At 41.0% G+C, this 21,214-nt stretch overlaps 1 protein-coding gene across 6 annotated transcripts in view; it reads right to left on the reverse strand.

Annotated features, from left to right (window-relative positions):
- Positions 1–1,066: 1,066 nt before the first annotated feature.
- Positions 1,067–21,214, reverse strand: part of Dgkg (diacylglycerol kinase gamma) — a 207,793-nt gene continuing 187,645 nt past the window's right edge. For 2 of the 6 annotated variants that reach the window (XM_047563807.1, XM_047563812.1), the window contains 3 exons: positions 9,889–13,504; positions 5,532–5,627; positions 1,067–1,208 (listed from right to left, as the gene is read on the reverse strand). In XM_047563807.1, the coding sequence (XP_047419763.1) occupies positions 13,406–13,504 (99 nt within the window). In that variant the 3' untranslated portion in view covers positions 1,067–1,208; positions 5,532–5,627; positions 9,889–13,405. The remainder of the gene's footprint in view (positions 1,209–5,531; positions 5,628–9,888; positions 13,505–21,214) is intronic. The other 4 variants (XM_047563811.1, XM_047563809.1, XM_047563810.1 and 1 more) reach the window with 4 other exon arrangements.

Here is a 21,214-nt window from a genome sequence, read left to right on the forward strand (position 1 = left end):
TATTTGCAGTAAACCACAGAGTCAGGACACACACATACACAGTGCATTACAGAACAAGTCCACAGCACTCTGTGCAGGCAGACAGGCAGGCTTGCGCAGGCAACTGCTGTTACGGAACAACATGTCCACAGTGAGGGAGGTGGTGGAGGTGGGACAGCAGAGAAGGACGGACCCTGGCACTGTGCTACTTAGTTACTTTGCAGTCTTGGCTGGTAAAGTCTGCATTTATAGGTTGCACTTGAAGTGTGTTAGGATTTTTAGTTTCAACCTGTGCCCAGGGTCACCCCCAAACATGTGGGATTTGTGAGTTCCCTAAGTGGGAGCAATGCGTTTCCATCATGGGATTAAACTCTCTCCCAAATTGCTGGCAATTAGAAAAGGCAAAAGAGGATTGGTACACAGAAGGGAAAACGCTTATGTTTTGGGGTTCGGGTATGTGTGTGTGTGTGTGTGTGTGTGCATGGCTGTGTGTATAGGTGAGGGGCTTACTGAGGAGTTTCTTTGTGGTATTTCATGTTGGGCCCCTCAAATCAGTTGATTTCCAAGTATAATCAATTGTTAGGAGGAAAAGAAAGTCAATTTTTGACTGAGGGGCTAGGAGGAGCCCTTTGGTGGCAGCAGGGCAGGGGGAAGCCTTGGGCCTGGTGGGAGACCCAGGAGGACAAGGACCCTGCCTTCTCTCTTATGGCTGCAGTATTTACCCCAGGGGGAAGCAAGGTCGCTGATGCAGGATGGTCTTTAGAGCTCCCTCACTTAATAGGTGGTAGAAAGAGACGTCCCAGAAGGCTAAAGGTCATGTCCAAGACCACAAGGTTGAGACAGGACGTAGCCCACTCCCTGTGTTGCTCTTGTTTTCTAGGCAGGGTTTCATCCCTCATCCCCTCATGGGACGTGGATTGGCTCCTTTCCCCAGCAACCTCCATGAAGCATTTGCCTGACTTTCTCAAGATAGAAGGGCCTCATTTGTTTTCTGCAGAGAGAGAAAAGCACCCATCAGAACCCCCTCAGCAGGCTTCTTAGAATTGTGATTATTTACCAGTGATAACTCTTTCTCTGAGATACCCACCAGGCCTTGAGGTCAACGGCACAGAGAAGCACAAAAGGTTACTTCTTCCCATTCTATGGAGGAGGACAGCTGTGCTGGAAGCTGGGTCAGCAACTTGCTGCGAAGCCTCTTCTCTATAGCTGGGTCACCTGCTTCTTGCCATCTGGAGAAGAAAGAAACACAATGCTGTAGGTTTCAAAGTCAGCCTTTTTATTGGGTAACTGACACCCTAGAGTTCTCTCTCTCTCTCTCGACTGTAGATTACTTTGGCAGGTTGGCACTGATCAAAAAAGACAACATCTGGAGCATCAGACTCTGTCCAGGCATACACTTGACTTGCTTCCTACCCAGGGACCTGGGGAAATGGCTTTGGAGAGTAACACTGTACCTATTGATGCAGGAACAAGGACTGAATGAGCACCTGTCATTCAACTACAATCAACAAAGAGCAGGCCTTGCATTATTATGCTGGCTACCAAATCAGTGTGAATGATTGGGCTGAGGACAAGGGAGTAAGGGCCTTTCCAACCCTAGGAGGCTGATTCCAGAACTCCCTGATCATTAGACTTTCTACCTTAATTGAGATGATCTGTTAGAAACTGTGACTCTAGTAGGGCTCTGCTAATGGGCTTTCATTTGTTTTGTTGATTTTACAGAAACCAAACTCACTGATTCTGTTGTTTTTACGTTAATATCCTCATGGCATGAGTTGTTCAACTATGTCATTATGGGTTAAACTTTCCAACCATGCTATATCCATAAAGGTATCCTAGGCCTGTGATGTGACTTGAGGTAGAGGAGAGTAGTATTGAACAGAGGGTTTATTGGACACTGAGGACAACTGTCTAGGGGAGAAGTTGTGAGATACGGGGTGCATCCTGAAGCTGGGCTCTGGAGTGCGTCCTCTGGTCTTTCCTGAGCCTTTTAAGCACAGGTTTGCTGGAGGTTGCAAAGTGGGCAGATGTTTCTTTAAAATCCCTTCTGATTTTTTGATTTCTTTTTTTGTATGAACACTCTAAACAAACAAACAAAAATCATGGGAGAAGTGATGAATGAAGAGAAACATCATGAAGATAAAAGGAAAAGTGGAGGAAGCATGTTTTCAGGGTGGGTAGGGGTGGGAGAAGAAGGAGAAAAAGTAAGAGAACCACAGTGAGACATGTTGAGATCATTTATAGTGCCCAGTAAATAAACATTGTTTAAAAACAATTTATTTGTAGCTGAATCAATGAGTACATGCATGAATCATTCTATTCAGCTTCATTCTACATGTGGAAAAAGCACAATATAGCCTGACTGGCCCAAGTCCCTATTGTTAATTGGTGTCATTGTAGAAACCAGAGTTCTACTCAAGAAGTTCAATGCTGAGCACTGGGAGAAGGGTGGGTTTCCCCGCCCGCTGCTGTGGGTAGGAAGTGTCTTCAGAACACAGCTGTGAAACTGAGGAAGGAGAAGGGGTGAAGGCTGAGACCTTCTGTCCTCCCTGGTGGAGCCTCAGGGCTGCCAGGCCCAGGGTAACTGAGTGGGGAGTACAGCCCTGGACAGGGCCTCTAGGTCTTCCTGCTTCCTTTCCTTTCTCCAGTGGCAGGAGAAGAACCACATCTTGACACGAACTACTTCTACTCTTCTTGGGAGCCATGTAAAAATATCCACTGAGTTGTTTAGTGAGTTCAATCACTGGTACCCCTACCCCCACCCCCACCAAAAAAACCCCACTGCATTTGGAGTTTGGCTCATGGAATCTGTACTTTCTTTCTGTACCTCTCTGAGTCTCCTGAGTCGTTTCCAGAAGTTTCTCTCCTCCTTCAAGAAAATATAGTTTGGGAATGGATGGAACTTCTCCCCAAGTCAACTGGAGGCAGGATCCATTTCCTGCAGATGACCTGCCTTTGAGACCATTTCTTCCTCTGTGGGAAGACCGAAATTCCCATCTAATTTGCTTTTCCCTTAGTCCTGCTCACAGACACCTTGGGAAGGACCCAGAAGCTGGAGTCCTCTGAGATGCCAAGGAAGCTTGACTTTCAGGTCCCCTTCCTGCCCCTCACCCCCACCCCTTTTCTCTCATCACTTCTCTGCAGTGACCCAAAGCGGGATGGCCCTGTGGTGGATGACAGCTGACCAAAGGTGGGGCTTGATGCCTTCAAATGAATGTGATTTGAGTTCCTAATTTTCCCCCTCAGGAAATTGTGTCCATTTGAATCACTGGGAAATAGGGAGGGAACACTGTGATTTCTCCTCCCTGCTATAAAACAACTGAAGAACGGGGTGCAAATAGACCTCTCTGTTCTGGGCAGATAGAGAAAAGAAGCGTCACACAGCCTCACCAAGGCAAATCAAGTGTGCCGAGACCCAGTTTGCCATCCGTCTCCAGGAAGACCTGCCAAGAGCTCTTATATAAGCTCCAGTGAGCTCATGTGTTTTCACACCCATCAGCAGATCCTGAGCTTTGGGGCCAGGGGTTAGACAGGAGGAGGGAGCTTAGAAGAGATGTGTTCTTATGAAGAGGGGTGCTCTGGGAAGAAAACATGTTCTCACACTCAGGATGATGAAAGCGATTTTGGTCTCTGTGCCAGTCGACATAGACTTACATTCCTCATGGTGTCCATGTCAGGGGAGAAAAGACAATACTGGGTCTTAGGAACCCTGTGGTGTTGGGGGCCACGGGTGGTAGAGGTGGGGTGTTTGATGAGACAAAGGAATGCAGATGTGCCCTTGGGGTGTGGATGAGAAAGATTTCCTCCTTATCTTTGAGAAATCAATGGGTCCAGTGACGTCCACCATTCACAGGCTGAGTCAGGATTTAATTATCAGGCCTTGGTCTCCAGTTGGTGCTGCTAACTAGGCTGTGCTCAAATGGGAAACGTTTTTTCATTTATTGGCTGAGGCAGCTGAACATTTTGGAACCTGCAGTCACTCGTGTCACCTGCTTCCCTTTCATGTGGCAAAATCGCTGAGCCATTGGATCTCTGCAAACTAACCACCTTATCTACCATCTTGTCCAGAAACCTGCAGTCAGTTCACTCTGCTCCCAGGGGCTAGCATGGCGTACACTTTGTGTATTAAAAATCATCTCTACAAGTTTAAATGAGCCAAGACTTCTCAGTCAGGCTTCCCAGACATTCTCTCAGGGGTTGACACACTTCCAGTTTGGTTGTGCCCCAGTGGAGGGTGTGGATCTGTCTATACATCTCAGCAGCCTACTCCCTCCCCCAGTCTAGCTTCAGATTCTTCACATGATGATATGATAACTATCTGTTTTTTATATGACTATATAGATCTGTAGATAGGATGTTCTATTGTTTTAAGCTTTTCCAAATTATATTGTGCCCAGTCACTGAGTACCTAACACTGTAAGCAATTTTTGTTTCACAAATAAGAACATGACTTTTTTCAGGTAAATATCTAACTACTTTAAAGGCTTTGCATTTTTCTCTTGGCATGATTAATGCTTATAACATTGTCTAATTTAATGATTTTTGAGAACTTAGTTAATATGCCATTATCCTCCTTCTAGATCAACCAGGAGTGTTTTGAATACAACTAAGACCTTCCTTGGGTTCCACTCAAAACTTCTCCTCATGAGTGACTGGGTGATGTCCTGATCAATTTCCATTTATTTAATTCCCAACTTGATTCGGTCAGTTGGGAAATAACTGTGCTCATATGCATAATACCTTGAATTTTCCTCTAGCAACATGGATGGTATGTACAATCTATAAAAGTTTAAGAAAGGATCCCCCACTAGGGAGGAACGGTGGAATAAATCTGACCAAAATTTCCTATGTACATATAAGAATATACCACAGTGACTCTCACCTTTATGTATGCCCATAATGCACTAATGGAAAACACTATAAATAAATAGAAAAAAATCACTAGAGTAGAGGAAAGGAAGAGGGGAAGGGAGGAAGGAAGGAAAAGTTAAAGTACTGTGTACCGAATTGGAGCAAATTATATTCCATGCTTGTATTAATTATGTCAAAATGAACTCTAATATTATGTATAACCAAAATGAACTAATAAAAAAAATATTTAAAAAGGAAAGGATCCCTCATGGTGAGGCATGCTTGAGTACTTTAGTGGGAGATGTCATGATACCTATCATTTACCTTCAAATTTTTCGGTCAGGAAAAAAAAAAAAAAGAAAGATGAAATAGGTAAGGCAAATGTTAACAGTTGTTAAATCTAAATGATGGCTACATACTCAAGGTTCTACTTTTTAGTATATTTGAACTTTTTCATAAAAAAGAAATTATTTCCAGATGTTCTAGTTCCAGGGAGTATGTTTAGCCTATAGAGCCGTTAAGAGGCAGGCAGGGAGGGAGTGGGTGTGGGGTATGAAGGTCGCTGAAGGTTACCTCGATGCCTGATAGCAGAAGGATATGAAGGTAGCAAACCCCACACAGGTCATGACACCCTCTATTATTAACACCTTCATGCACATTTGGTCCTCTGAGTTAAAAGATCTAGTGCTCAATCCTTTTACCTCAGGGATGTTGGGGAGAGAGGAAATATTCACCAGGAAAACTTTTCTTTTCTTGAAGATCATGCCAAATTTTGGCTACCGATTGGTACCAGTTTTCTTTAAAAAATAAAGACAAAAAAATTCATTAATCACTTTGCAAGTATTAGTGTGTAGCCCCTCGACAGAAAATGCAAACTTTCTGGAAATTTCTTCTGGATTGTCATTTATGTATTGTGGGGTTTTAACATTCCTTTTCTATTATCTAAGGTAAAAAGAAATTACCCTTTTTATCATCCCGCACTTTGTCATTCTTCCTAAGCCTCCATTTTTAAAAGAATTTCATTGTTTGGAAAGGAAAAATGTTCAGTTTTTCACATCACTCCAGAGGCAGTCTTTTTTTATCCTAAATCATGACTCACCCAACAGATTTTTAAAAGGACACTTCGAATCTTCATTCCACCTTTAGATATCAGTTACTAAATTCTGAGGTTTGACTGCCTGAAGTCTTTTCCTTGCCCTTGATCTTTACTATGTCTCTGAATCTTTACTACTGTGTTCCTACTTGATTCGGCTGAGTTCTTCGCTGGGTACCCATTCTTGGCCATCTCTTCTCTGAGTAGTATTAGGACATAGTCCAGTTGGTGCCTGAGAGTGGGAATCTAAGAGGAAGGGAGGGGAGAAGGTGCACGTGGGCCTGCTGATGCCCATAACTGCTCTTCTCCTGCTCCTGGGCGCCCCTGCACCCCCTCACCAGAGTGCTATTTTTTCCACTCCAGTCTGTGGAAGAGGGAAGAGAGGGACTTGGGTGTCAAGTTTGAGAGAAAGTAAGCCACACACAGGGTTATGGTTTCGGGGTTGTAAACCCCTGCCACTGTGCTTGAAACTCAGGGGAATCATTAATGGCACTGCAGGCACGAACATGGGCTTTGAAGACAGCTCCTGACAGATCTGAATCCTGGATCTGCTACCATGGAATGTGCGTTTCTCTCGGTTTCCTGTCTTGTCAAATAGGGAGCCATATCTCACCATAAGGTTCTTGTGAAATTCAAAAGAGGTTATAAAAGGAATGGACTTTAACTAGATAGTAAATGAGAGCTGTTATTTAATAACAATTTCATTAATACCTGGAAGTTTCTGTTTTACCATGACTCAACTGTAAGCTCTTTCTTTCTCTTCTTTCTTTTGGATTTCTCCATTCTCTTTTTTCCAATTTTGGATGTAGTGTTCACATTCACCTCCCTTGTCCAGATCAATCTTCTAAACCATCCAGTTCTCTCTTTTCATCTCATGCATCTGTAGCTTATTATATTGATCTCTTACTGTGTTGTTACTCTACTTCGGTACTGCCCTTTTTCTCTTTGTCAGTTCTGGCCTGATCTATAAGAAGTGGATTGCAAATATTTCTGCCTTTCTGTATAAGCTGAATTTCATATTTTCTGAATCATGAAGCTGCCCTCCATGTGACCCAGAAAGCCCTTTGATGATCCATATTTAGCTGTATCCATCACTCAACAGATGTCTGGGTAAAGGCCCCCGTGAGCTCCCTCTACATCCTGTGGTTTCAAGTTCCTGAGTTGTTAGTTAAAGAGCTTTCATCCCCCTGCCCCCCACTCATTCCAGGGTGGAAGGACAGATACCTACTTTAGCTCTTCATTCATTTGGTCATTTAGCAAATATTTACTTGCTATCTACTATATGCTTGATTCTGGGCTAGACATTATCCTCTTTGCTTCCAAATTGCATTTTCCTAATTTGACCCATTTATAATAGTCCCTTATTGTTTCTGTTTATTCTTCTAGAATCTACAATTAGCATTCAATGAATTGGTCTCTTCTATCTGCAGTGTTTCCTGACCCCTGGGAGATTTAGAGGCTTAATGGTAAACTCTAATGCCTTGCTATAAAGCACTTGCTATAACATATGCAGATTTAGGATACTGTAGGTGCACCATGGTTCTAAGGCAGTTTAAGTATCAGATGAAGCTGCAGGACTCCGCTTGGCATCCTGCACCACGGTGCAGGACAAAGTGGTGGCAAGGGTAGAACGCCCAGCAAGCTAAGTAGGTAATTTCCAAAACCTCTTGGTTTTCTGTGTCCCTGGTTCCCCACGGAGATGCCCATGAGGAAAGATGCTTCTCTGCTTTTTGAGCACTCTGGATCTTCCATTAGATAGCATCTCTTGGCATCTGAAAGGCAGCCTCCCATTCTGTTCTCCTGTGGAACACAGATGGCCCAGCCCACGCCTATCACTAATGAGGATCACATGCAAAGCCTCCTTGCTGGAGGCTCCCTTCAACAACCCCAGTGCTCCTTCCCCAAGCTGGCTGGTCACTGTTGACCATGGCATTTAAGCCACAGAAGATGTTGGCTGTTCTCCCACTCACAGAGCTGAAAAACAACAACAAAGTGTATTAGGTAGGTGCTGGGAAATGGGTCTCGCTCTGGCAGAATGTGAAGACATTGAAGATTAAGGGATAGCTGCCAATTGGATAGCAAGGGCGAGGTTTGGGGATCCAGCTGTCCATGGAGGCTGTTGAGTTTAAATATGAACAAGCACTGGAAGTTCTTCAGTAGGAACATGATTAGATGACTCCACAGAGGTGGAACAGATAGGATATCAATTTGTCTATGCCATGTAACTTCACCTAGGATGCTAGTAGGTTTGGAAACAATTATATAAGATTGCTAAGGGCACCAAAATATAGTAGAAAAAGAATAGATTTTGATGCCAGGAAGATGTGTGTCAAGTCCTGGTCCAACCACTTCCTCTCTGTTGGATGAGATATTTCCCGTTTCTAAGCATTAATTCCTTTATCTGTGAAATAAGTACAGTAGGCTGTTCTGAATATTAAAAGGGATAGTACATGAAAAGACCTTGACATTAGTAACTGGTACCTAGTAAGCAACGAATGGGAATTCCCTTTCTTATCTCCCTTTCCTGTTCTCTCTCTACAACAAAATGTCCAAATATGTTCTTCAATATGGTAGAACTTGAAGTTGAGCTAAAAACAGTGGCTCCATGTGAACGTCTGTGATTGTGCTCTCCTGTTTTATTAAAACTTGGTTAATATTTGAGATGTGGGAATTTCTCTTTCCTTGCCATTGCAAGTCTGATCTAGGTCTTATATTTGCGATGGGGAGAAGACTTTTGAACTGCTCCTAGGGATCCCCAGTTAAAACGTAAAATCTTTTTTGTCTTAATATTATAATCCATTCCTTGCCGTTACCAGCTGCCCTTGAGGGTACCAGAGTCAGGTCAGTCCTACTATAAATAAGGCTGGTCTAACTGGTTGGTACCCACTGATTTAGAAATCCCTCTTGGAATAATTTTTTTTTTTATTATTTCAGAAAATAAGAGATACCAAGAAATGCTGTTTAAAAAGAATCAATAGATCTAACACCGATCTAACCTATAGAAACAGTTTCAACAGCTTTTTGGGCAAGGTAGAGAAAATACTGCTTGCTCCCCACTCAATCAGGTCAAGGCAAGAGCAGCCACTGCTGCTCATTCACCCATAAGGCAGCCCTTTCACCTCGGCCAGCTCCAAGAGCAGTCATTCAGGGGAATAACATTCTACCGTCTACACCTGGATTCTTTAGATGTGGTTCTGTTCTCTGGAGCTACACAGATGTAGCAGTTGTCAGGTCTCCCCTTTAATGTACCCTCCCCTCACCTTATGTCCCTCCGCACTCTTTGCCCCACTCAGAGAACAAAATATCCAGATTCATCATTCTTGCTTGCAGACGTGTAGAGAGGCACAATAAAAATATAGACAATCACAGAAAAAACAAAGAAGAGTGTCTTAGCTGTGTGCAGTGACACCTGCCTATATTCTCAGTGTGGGAGACTGAGCCCGGCAACATAGTGAAAGTTCAAACAAGCAAACACAAAATCCCCAGTGTCTTTGATGGAGACTTCTTCTTGTCCTAGAAAAGTACTTGCATGTTCCCATCTCCACTGAGAACTAACAATACTACTACAATACCAATAAAAAATGGTGGACTTAAGGTGGTGTTTTCTACTCTATAGATGTTGAGACACAAAAAATGTCATGGTTCTTTCTTCTGAGTTCTCCAAGCCTCTCTCTATATCTCCTGGAAGGGATCTAGTAATTGACCATAGACCTCTTTCTTCATGGAACATTTTATGACTAGTGTTTTGGGAGAAACATTCTAGGAAATTATGGTTTCAGATATGCTGTAATGACTGAGACTAGACATTTGAAATGTTTTCAATCTTAGGCTAGACTGATTACTGTTGGATATTGAAATCGGTGGCTGAGGAAGACTATGATGTTTCCTTCCTTGAAGAGTTGGTAGACTCTTCCTCCTTCCCTCCCCACTCTTCCTTCCCTCTAAGGTTAGCATCAGGCACCCACCTGCCTGGGAGTGTTGAGGTAGAGGTCTGTGACATAGGGACTCTGGGAATCTAGATACTTTCCATCCTCAGGATTCTATTTTTGTGGATCCCGATTGTGGCAGTGTTGTACGGAAGGCACAGCCTCGTTGGGACAGGAGGTAACTGAGAGTTTTGGCCAAGAAGAGAGGGGGCTAGAGATGGGAAAAGTTGATGCAATTATTTTTGGCAGGAGTTGGAACCAAAGCAGCAGGAGAGTGTAAGTTTTAAGCCTTTCTGGCAAAGTAACTTCCTAATCTGTCACTGAGTATGTGTAAAAAAGTGATTAGTGGGTCTCTATATTTATCATGATTACTCACAAATATGCAATTTACATAATATATACAGCACATTAAGTACTATGTCACCTTATATAATGTGCATATGTATAATGTATATGCATGTTATGTAACGCCAGTCTGGAGGCTCTTCCCAGTTCTGCCAAGTATTTCCTAATTTATTTGGCAATTTTAACGTATCTTTTCCATCTGTGGAAAGAACTCTCTTGAGAGGAACTGGTCTCTGACCTGAATATAATCATTTTGCTAAGTCTATCTCCACTTTCAACTCACTGGGGAAACCCCACAAAGACCAAGGCATAATGAGACACAGCTCCCAGCCCATTGGTCCAGGGACAACACAATGTACTGATGATTTCCTGTTTCACTGTTTTTATTGCTAGTGGGGTGGAAGATGAAGGCAGGTGAGAACATGTCTATAGCATGGTAAGAATCAGAATAAGACATGAAATAAGACTGGGCTCTCCCCTGACTACCTGTGTGGCTTTGGAAGTCACTAAGCCTCATTAAACCTCCTTCTCCTCATTAGGGTTGAGGTAATAATACCTTCCCTGCTAACCTCAGAATTTTCTGTGGGGGTCGCTCTGATGAGGTACTACTCCACAATAAGAAACCAGTCATGGAGCTTAAAAGATGATTTGTAAGATAGGATTTAACAGCAACACAAGACTTACTAAGGTGACCAGATCAGAAGTGCAATTCCACGGAAGTTCATTACAATCTGTGCCTCTAAGGAGGATTGGGGTACATCTCTCAAGCAATATTAAAGTCCTGTGCATTGGGGTAGAGTGAGTAGGAGCCAATTCTGCATGGTCCCTTCGTGAGACTTGTGAGATTCTGAGAATCAATTTCACCTGTTGATGGTGCCATGTCTCAACAGCCTCTGTCTTGGGGTATGAAACACATACAAAAACTTCTGCAAAAGTCTCAGAATCAGTGACCTAAACCTGAACCTGCCTCAGTTTCGGGATCAAGTTGCTTCCAAGATAGTACCTGTAGTCATTCTGGAGCTTGTTGGTGGCACCACATAAGATTCCGTCAGTTAAGGGTATCCTTCGGGTGGCCTGCTCTTCCCCTTGCTCAGCCTTCTGCACTGTTGGTTGAGCAGGATGGTCCCAGATCTCAGTTCAAGATGGTCCTAGATGACTACTTCCTTCGGAGGTGGGCTCCATTTGTGCACACAATCTTAACATTGTCTTCCTCATCCAAAGCTCCTGGCCCAATGCATGGAGATTAGAGGGAGCTCATTGGAATGATGTCAAGCAGTCCATGTTTTTCTCTTGAGAAATCTGAGAGGATGGGGGCCCCAGTGAGCCAAGGGGTAGAGGAAATGTTGCTTTCCACCAATGAAGCACTGCACAGTTGCCCTCAGGAAGGGAGGTAATATCTGAGCCAGTTGAATGAAGACCACGGAGCTCCTGGCTGGCAGCACCTTGCAGAAAGTGCCTCAGTCCTCCTTGTGACTTTTCACTGAGGCCATTCCAACAGCCAAGGGTGTTTCCAAATGAAGAGACTCTGATGACCATGATGAGAAGACATATGGTGGGTTCAGTGTGATGATCTGTCCTGTGTCTTCAACCTCAGACCAACTTCTCTTCAGTCCAGAGAGAACTTTTGGAAGCAAAAAAGGTCCCAATCTCTCATCTGGACTTGACCCATCCACATGCGTGCTGCACATTCATTTTTCCATGTCACCCTGGATCCAAGTGAAATCACTTCCCAGAGACCAGAAATGACCCTATTCCCAGTTGTGTGAATTCTTTTCTCTATTCAGTATCTTCTTCTTGGCACCTACTCTCAATTAGCCAAGAGATCACGGAGAGAGAAGTCTCTTACTTTTCTGAGATTCAATGTCCTTATCTCGTAACTGAGAGAGTAAACCCTGCCCAGTCTATCTTTCATGGTTGTTTTGATGCTCAGGAATAGGAGTTCTTTTCATGATAAGGACTGCCTTCCATTTCCCTTAAACATTATGATCAGCACAAGGAAATGTGTTGACAATGAAATGGTGGAGGGTTTCTTTCCCGCTTTCTATTCCCATACTAACCTGTGTTTATTTCCAATCAGTAAAAGTCCAGCAGTAAATAAATATTTATATGTTATATATAAATATATATGCTACATATATACACACATAAGACCAACAGAAGGTTCTTCAGGTCATAATCTGTGAGTGGGAAGTGCAGAGAGGTGAAGGGAACTTCCTGATGGACTGTCTTCCCCCAGCACAGTCCTGTCCTCTCCTCTTCTCTGCCTTCAGGAAAGTCTGCCACCAGGGCTTGGAACTCAACAGGAAACACACTTTGGCTCGGGAAAAAAAGAAACTGGGGGTGTTTTTTTTTTTTTTTTCCTCTTCCCTTTTTACACAATATTATGACACCAATTTAAAAAATAAATCCCAGTTTCTCCACTTTCCCTCCCAGGTGTTCACAGAACTAAGAAAATAAATACCACATCTAAGGCGTGCTGCACAGGCAGCTCTGGGGGCTCTTGGAGCCGTCTCTAAACAAACACACAGCCACCAGGAGAAGGCTTAGGGAAATGAACAAGTGCCCACTGACGGTGCAGAGAACCAGGAATGGAAACACAGCTTTCCACAGCCTTTCTGCCTCCTCAGCAAGTTTGGGGAGATGTTGTCGCTCAAAGGACAACCAAGAAACCATCGCGCGTGCTGAGCCCTGCCAAGGATTATGCTCAGAGAGCTGGAGGCCGATTTGTCTCTGGACAGAAGGACCTTTGTGCAAGTTCTCTGGAACGAAGCTCTTTCCCTTGACCACATCCGATCTCACCGTAGCAGGAAACCTGCAGCCGGCTCCTCACGAGCAACTGTGAGGAAACTTGCAGAGCTGGTGAAAAGAAAGAGATTTCTCCTTCAGTCTCAGAGAGTCCTACCCAAGGCCTGTGGGAATCTGGAGGTTGCTGCACGAGCCAACCCAACCTGGTGGGCCCTAAGTCTTTTCAAAATGTTCTGGGCACTGGCTGTGTTAGGGATGTATCCATTTATTGAATTAGACTGTATGGAAGGTGAAGTTTTCTTCCAGAAGGGTGGCTTTGCTTCCACTAATTTGTGTGTGTGTGTGTGTGTGTGTGTGTGTTTAAGTGTGTGTGTGTGTGTGTGTGTGTTTAAGTGTGTGTGTGTGTGTTTGTGTAGTTACAGTCTCTTGTTTTCTCTCTTGGGTTAGCTGGCGTTTGGCACACTGTTTAGTCTTTTGAACGGCTTTTCCTCCTCAGTGAAAAGAAGCTGCTCTTCTGGGGAGGCCCCATCATCATGGGCGCTTGGTTCTTGTGAGTAATTTTAATCTAAAAGCAAAGAGGCAGAAAAGAATTAGTGGCAATGCAAATTCTAGAAGCCTAAGGGAGAATGAGTTGCAGAGAGGAAAGAAGGCCAGCTTTGGGTTGGAAGGAGCCCCATGCAGAAGGACAACTGTCCTTGAACGGCTTCAAAATTGGCAACTTGACCCTGACTGGGCCTGGAGTTTGGCACTGCTGGAAGTGAGGGGCGGAAACACTGGGGAGAGACAGGTGTGAGCTTCCCACGTGGTGATCAGCTCGCACCTGTCTTGTGTCCTTTCTATTCATAGACTGTCAGAATGTCACAGCCGGAGGAGACCTGAGGACCTTCTCATTCAACCCCTCGGTTGGACAGATAAGAAATGGGAGCCCAAGACTTCACGGGGTCTTAGATTAGCCTAAGTTCATGTGTGGAGGGGCAGAACAGCCAAAGTCCAATTCTTCAGATTCCCAGCCCCCACTCCTGCCTGAGTAGTGGACAGACTCCACTAGCTGACCTGGAGGCTTCAGTTTGACCTCTGACCATGCAACATCATATGGACAAGTCCCCAAGTGAGTTCTTTAGGTGTTTTTTTTTTTTTTTTTTTTTTTTTTCCCACAGCCTCTGGGGAAGATCCTACTCTTCTAAAAATACTTTTAAAAATTTTTAGGATTTGTACTTTTTTTTTTCCTGTGTAAACTATAAGTTGATCAGAAGTAAAAGACTGATTCTCCCTTGTGCCTTTCTTCTTACCCTCATCCTCAGTGCATGGCTTCAAGATGTTTAATCCCTATTTGAATGTGGGCTTGTGACACTGCTACCTTATTTATCTACATTATCAGTCCGTCAACAACATTTATCAAGTATGACACATGTTCAAAGTGAGCAGATGACATGGGGACAGGAGGCACCCAGGATTCAAAGACCTGCGTGTGGGTCCCAGCACTTCCACTTCTTTGCTGTAATACTTAGGACAAACTATTTAGCCTTCAGAGCCAACACTTGCTGAACTATAGAATGAGGATAAACCATTTGTCCTATTTTTTTTTCCCACAAAGATCATAGGATATACTGTCAATGAAAGTCCACTGTAAACTCTAAAACGGGAAGCAATGGTTATTTAAATACATATTGTCATGTACTGGCAAAGAAAGAGAAAAATGGACGTCAAAAGAAACAGAATCTATGAGCCCAGGAATCAGTGAACCCAATCTTGTGGGTTTTACTACATTATTGGAAATGTCAGCATGACCACAGAGAATAGAATTCAATGATCAAATTAATGTAGGGTAAACCACGCAGTGTCAAAAAGAAGTTAGGGGAGGAAGGAGAGGAGTCTGATGGGAGCAATTAGGTAGAAATTTAATGATTTGAAGGAAGGGAAGGAAATGAGTTGGTGAAAAGAGAAAGAAGCACTGGGTAGCCACCTGTGAACAGGTTGAGTCGGGTCAAGCATGGGAATGGTGGTCAGGGATTCAGTGGGGCAGTTGGTTGTTGGAGTGTTTTAAAGGGCAGGTGGCAGAATTGGATTCATGTGAGGTAATGAGAAAACGTGAAAGAAAGCTGAAGAATAACATGATGAAAAAAGACTTTGAGGGAAATTATTCAACAGTTGTCGGAAAGAGCTCAAGTGGGAATGTTTGGCTAAGCCAGGTTTACCTTTATAAGTTTCCAGGCAGAAGAAGGAAAGGCTGAAACCAAAGGCACGGTGGACACATTGGCACAGCCTGGTGATGGAAGCTAAAAGTGATCCTCAGGTTGGCTTCCACCAGCCTGGAGACCTCCTGTTCTGTGGCAGTCACCAGAGGAGCAGAAGAATCTATCCAGCACCATTCTGTGTTGTGTGTCTCACTGTGGGCATTATGTTTGTTCCAGAATTCACAGAGGTGAGGTATACACTGGGAACTCCCACGACACTTATCTGTGGCATGCCAATTTAGCAATCTCAGATGATAGTGATTTGTAGCACATTCCCCTGGGGTCTCTCACTTCTGAGTTCCTGTGGCCCTCGAGGGGAAGGACTTCAGCTCAGAGAACAGGCTGTGGAAGTCCTGACTGATGAACAGGACCGAGAGGAAAAAGTGTGTGTCCTGGCAATGGAGAGGGCTCTGCTTGGGCCAGGGCAGCAGCTGGTGCACTGCCTCTGTGTCCTGCTGGTGGAGTCCATTTTTTTAGATGATAGAAGACCTTTGCTTCTCCTTTCTGTCTTTGAGCTATGTGCTTGCTTATTAGCACCTCGAAGGCAAAGAGGAGGAAGTGAAACTCTGATCCTTCCCATTTGGTTTTTCAGCAATATTGACAAAGATTTTGATAGGGTAGGAGTTTGTACTCCTGGGTAACATGATATTTTGGTCATATTTGTGGATTCTATTAGTATAGATAACTGAGAGAAGTATGAGATCACACTCTCATTTTGGGTCAAAGAGATGTCAGTCTTTTATCCCCAATTAGGAAGGGATAGTGGGTAAAATAGATTAGATCCCATTTTAGGCAGCAGTTCGTGTGCTTAAACTCAACTCTTCAACCTCTGATAGAAAAAGAATATCCCACATTTTTGTAGTTAATTGGTCAGATCAGGAAATTAACTAGTCTCCATGATTTTCTTAAGAGTCACTCATAGCACTCACATCTCCAGACAAGCCCTAAGGACAGTATCCCCATGTTGTTAGTTTTCTGCTCTATCACCAAGAGAATTGACCGAGTAGACTTTTGCATGATAGTTTAAAAATTCACAAAATTAACACCGCCTATAATAGAGTAAAATTTTAAACCTCACAAGTTTTGAAAGTTGACTTGAGGGGGGGGATTTTCTATAAATCAACACATTTTTATTACTTCAGAAGAAGCAATAAACTAAGGGACCTCTTCCTGAATGTTGCCCTCTTGGGGTGAATGATTCAGATCACACCTCATAAAATGGCCAATAACCCTAAGTGTGGATCCTTCCCAAATCAGGTTGGCAAGTGTCCCAGGTCTGCCCTGATTTTTGCTGGAGATAAGTAGAAGGCACAAAAAAATCCTCAAGGGTTTGAAATACCCTTTGGGATATTTTAAAAAGTTAAGGTAATATTTCTGCTTAAAGTAGGTCTAAGGGAGGAGGACAGGGTTGGTATCATCTTCCAGGTCTTGGCTATTTCTGGGTTCTCCAAGATCTTAGAACATCCTGCTTCATGAGAGTGTCTGCTGCCACCAGAGGCCTTCGAATGCAGCTGGACAATCAGGTTTCGCAAGAGATGGAGGAGAAGCAGCATGGGATTTATTAAGTCAGGAATTTCAACTAGATTAGAGGTTCTCAAAGTGTGTTCCCTCAACCAACAGAATCTCTATCACCTTGGAATGTGTTAGAAATGCACATTCTTGGGCATCCAGACTCCTGGATTTAAAAAACAAAAATCTGGAATGTAATCAAGTAATGTGTGCATTAAAACCCTTTGGGTTACTCAGGTGCATGCTGAACTTTGGGAATCAATGGACTGATTAACTAGAAGCACCTTCAACTTAGAGGTTCTACTGTCATCCAACTCTGGGAGAAGATTCTGTATTTGAGACTCAAATTATGCCACCTAACTGTGATAGTGAAGCATGAGAGATCATTTTAAAGTACTGCAATTGTGAGACAAGTTGTCTTAATAAATATATATTTTATGTATAAACAATTTTTTTAATGTTAGAATCTCCGTTTGGGGACCTGGGTTGTTTCTATATTCACTTTTAAGAATTTAGAAAATACAGATAATGTTTAAAAATCAAAGTGGTAATGACTTAACTTCTTTGTATATTACTTTTAGTTTCTATGCCTATAAGTTTTTAATAAAATTGAAATCAGTTTCTTAATTTGCTTTTTTATTTAACATTATTTTGTAAGCATTTCCAGATCATTAGGTATTTCATTTTAAAGATTTTATTTATACTTTATGCATGTATATATGTATGTATGTGTTTTTGTGGTGCCAGGGAAAGAACCTAGGGCTATCATGTGCTCTACCACTGAGTTATGTATTAAATATGATTTTTGACAGCTGAAAATAATTCCATTTGATGAATCTCACAGAGCTTATTTAAACCTTGTTCTTGAATATTGGGCTTTTGGGTAATTTCCATTTTTTTTTTTTTTTGCTATGATGCATGAAATAGAAATTGACATACATCAATGTCTGTATTACATTTAGACTAAATTCCTAGAAATGTATGAACAATTTTTAAAAATTGTGAAAAGTAAATGAACTGAATCAGTGTGTATTAATATTTACAATGGCTTATAATGGTTCTTAAAATTTTTTTTTTTTTTTTTTTGTATGAGGGATTGAACCAAGGGGCACTTAGCCACTGAGCCACATCACTAGTCCTTCTTATTTTTTATTTTGAGATAGGGTCTCATAGGTTGCTTATAGCCTCGCTAAGGTGCTGAGGCTGGCTTTGAACTTGTGATTCTCCTGCTTCAGCCTCCCAAGCTGCTGGGATACAGGTGAGCACCACAGTGCGTGGCTTGTAATGATTGATCTTGAAGCGTGGCTCCAGATGCTTTTCAGAATGGCAGCACCACTTTGTGCTCTTGCTCACTGAGTTCTGGTTTCACCACACCCTTGACAGCAATGAATACTTTCTTATGCAAACAAACAAAAACAAACTTTGCTAATTGATAAGTGAAGCATGGCATGGCCTTCTAACTGTTTTAATTTGAAAATCATTCCTTCTTTGTGACACTAAATTTTATTTCATAGGTTAATAGCTCATGACAATTCTGTGAATTATTAGTTCACAATTGCACTATTAGTTTTTTTTTTTTTTTTCTTTTTCCTGCTAAGAGCTGGTTTCTTTATACCTTATGGGAATTAACCTGCTCTTTGATACTGCTATTGCAAACATCTTGTCCTTAGCCTTTTACATGTTTATTTGATTCTTGACTTGTAGAATTTAAACTGGTTAATAATTTTTTTAAAAAAGTCACTTACCTTTCCTTACAAAGGCCATGCCCATGGAATAGTCATGATCATCTATTTTCCCCATAGTTAGTAACATTTTATCTATTTATTTATTTATTTTTCTGTGCCGGTGCTGGGGATTGAACAAGCACTCTCCCAGCTGAGCTATTTCCCCAGCCCAACATTTTATTCTTTAGAGACTTTCTGTTTTGTTTCTGTTTTCCAAATATAATTTGAAGTGAAAGGTTGGCACATAATGACATTTTCACAAACAGGCAATTGCTTGGAAATCATATGTTAAAACAGTTCCTTTCCTTCTAATTAGTTCCATGATCTTTATTTTTCCTTCATTAGTTTTATATATACAGGATTTCTTAGGGTTTCTTTTATATTATTAATTTCCCTACACAATCTGTGACAAGAGTATATCATTCAAATTATTGTGATTTTATAATTAATATCTTCTGAGAAGTCTTTTCTTGAAGTTCTTTTATCAAATGCCTTAGGAACTACCCTGATGTCAAGTTAAAAAAATGTTAGAATCTCTGTTTAGGGACCTGGCTTGTTTCTATATTCACTTTTTTATTATTAGTTAGTTCTTATAAGTATTCTCTCTTGCCACAATTCAATTTAATACTCTAGGTCTTGTTGTTGCTATTATGACATTTTAACCTTTTGGTGTTATATTCTTTGAATTGATTATTGCTGGTGGTATCAATTTTGTCTATTTTTCTATAAGACTTTATCGAAATAATTTATCCTATGAGATTTTTGGTTGATTCTATCAGCTTTCTATATACATACATATATCACCTACAAACAATGTCAGTTTTTATTCTTTTCCAAATAGTTACTTTCTTTTCTGCTTCATATACATTGCATTGGCTACAACTTCCAAACAACATTAGCATACATGTCTTATCTATGATTTTTATCTGTTGTTTTATTATTAAGTAAAATAAATGTATATGGGGTAAAAATATATAGAGAGATATATAAATATTTTGTACTGGGAATTAATTCCATGGGCACTCCTGTTTTAAAAGGTTAAAAATCAGAAATGTAGAATATAATCAAATACCTTTGGGTCATCCATTTATATTATCATGTAATTTTTCTATCTAAACTAATAGAAGACTTCCTTCATTCCTTTAATATGCTCTGAGGGGTGAATGATTCTTTCAACATATTGCTCAAGTCTGTCTATCTACATGTGTACTAGAATTTTTATATTATTCATATTTAAGATTTGTCTGTAGTTTTCTATTTTTAAATATGATTTTTGTTAGGTGATTGTATCTATCTTCATTCATACAATGGATTGGATAGCTTTCTGTGTTTGTATATATTCTGGAATAGTTTACCTAAGTACAAATATTTCCTAATGGTATGGAAGAGTTCTGCAGTAAAGCCATTTGACATCATTTTGTATGCAATTCTTTGAAAGCATTTACCATTTTGTTTATGGTTGCCAAGATTTCCCTTCATTTTGTTAAGAAGTTCATACTTATTAGAATTAAAGTGACTAGCTGGTGGCACACACCTGTAATCCCAGTTATTTGGGAGGCTGAGGCAGGAGGATCACAAGTTCAAAGCCAGCCTCAGCAACTTATCAAGGTCCTAAGCAAATCAGCGAGACTCTGAATCAAAAATAAAAAGGACTGGTGATGTGGCTCAGTGGTTAAGTGCCCTTGGGTTCAATCCCCAGTGCCAAAAAAAAAAAAAAAAAAGAATTAAGATGATTATATACATTATCTTTAAATAAAGCCACTGCCCCACTTATATTTAGATTTTATTTTATATATATTTTTTACATTTGAATATCTCTGACTCTGATTTTTCTTTTTTTTTTTTAATTAGATTTTCAAATGTTTGACACATTTTAAGGAGTTAGTTCCAGGTTTTCTTTTCTTTTCTTTCCTTTTTTTGGTACCACGGATTGGACCCAAGTGTGCTTAACCACTGAGCCACATTCCTAGTCCTTTTTATATTTTATTTAGATACAGGGTCCCGCTAAATTGCTGAGGCTGGCTTTGAACTTATGATTCTCTTGTCTCAGACTCCCAAGACACTGAAATTATAGGTATGTGCTTGTCATTTTCTTTCCTCTGCTTCTCTTAAGTCTGTTTTATTATTGTTATTATAATTTGGGGATTATTCATCATATTTTTTTCTTTTGGTATGATAAAAGTAGATGAGGTTTTGAATTTACTGCCAAATACAATTTAGGCTATATTCTATAAGGTCTGAACTATGGCTTTCTTATGTTTATAATTTTTTTCAGTACTCAGTAATGAAATCCCATTGAACCTATTGTTCTTTAGAAGAATTTTAAGTTTCCAAGGGACTTGATTTCTGTTTTTTTCATTTAATTCTCTATTAGTAATCTCCAGCTTTATTGCTTTTTGCTCAAAGAAAATGACCTTCGTAATTTCTGCTCCTGGATTTCAGTTTTCTTTTTTTTGGGGGGGGGGTCAGTAAACTAGTTTGTGATATATTTTTGCAAATTATCTATCCTTGAAAAAAATATGACATTTAAATTATTTATAGATTACAGAGTTATTTTATTCAAATTATGTGTCATTTATGTATTTATTTTAGCTACTTAGGGACAAACAAATGGTTTAAAAGTTTCTTAATAACTGTCTTGCTGTCAATGTATATATACATTGTTTTATCACAGTATATATTTTAATTGTCATTAAATATCTAAGATTTTATGACCACCACATCTCATAATCGAGTTTGTTTGTTTTGAGAAAGGCTCTCATTATGTTTTCCAGACTGTTCTTAAACTTCTGGGCTCAAGTGATCCTC

Source organism: Sciurus carolinensis, chromosome 9 (assembly GCF_902686445.1).
Source record: "Sciurus carolinensis chromosome 9, mSciCar1.2, whole genome shotgun sequence".
Taxonomy (NCBI): Eukaryota; Metazoa; Chordata; class Mammalia; order Rodentia; family Sciuridae; genus Sciurus; species Sciurus carolinensis.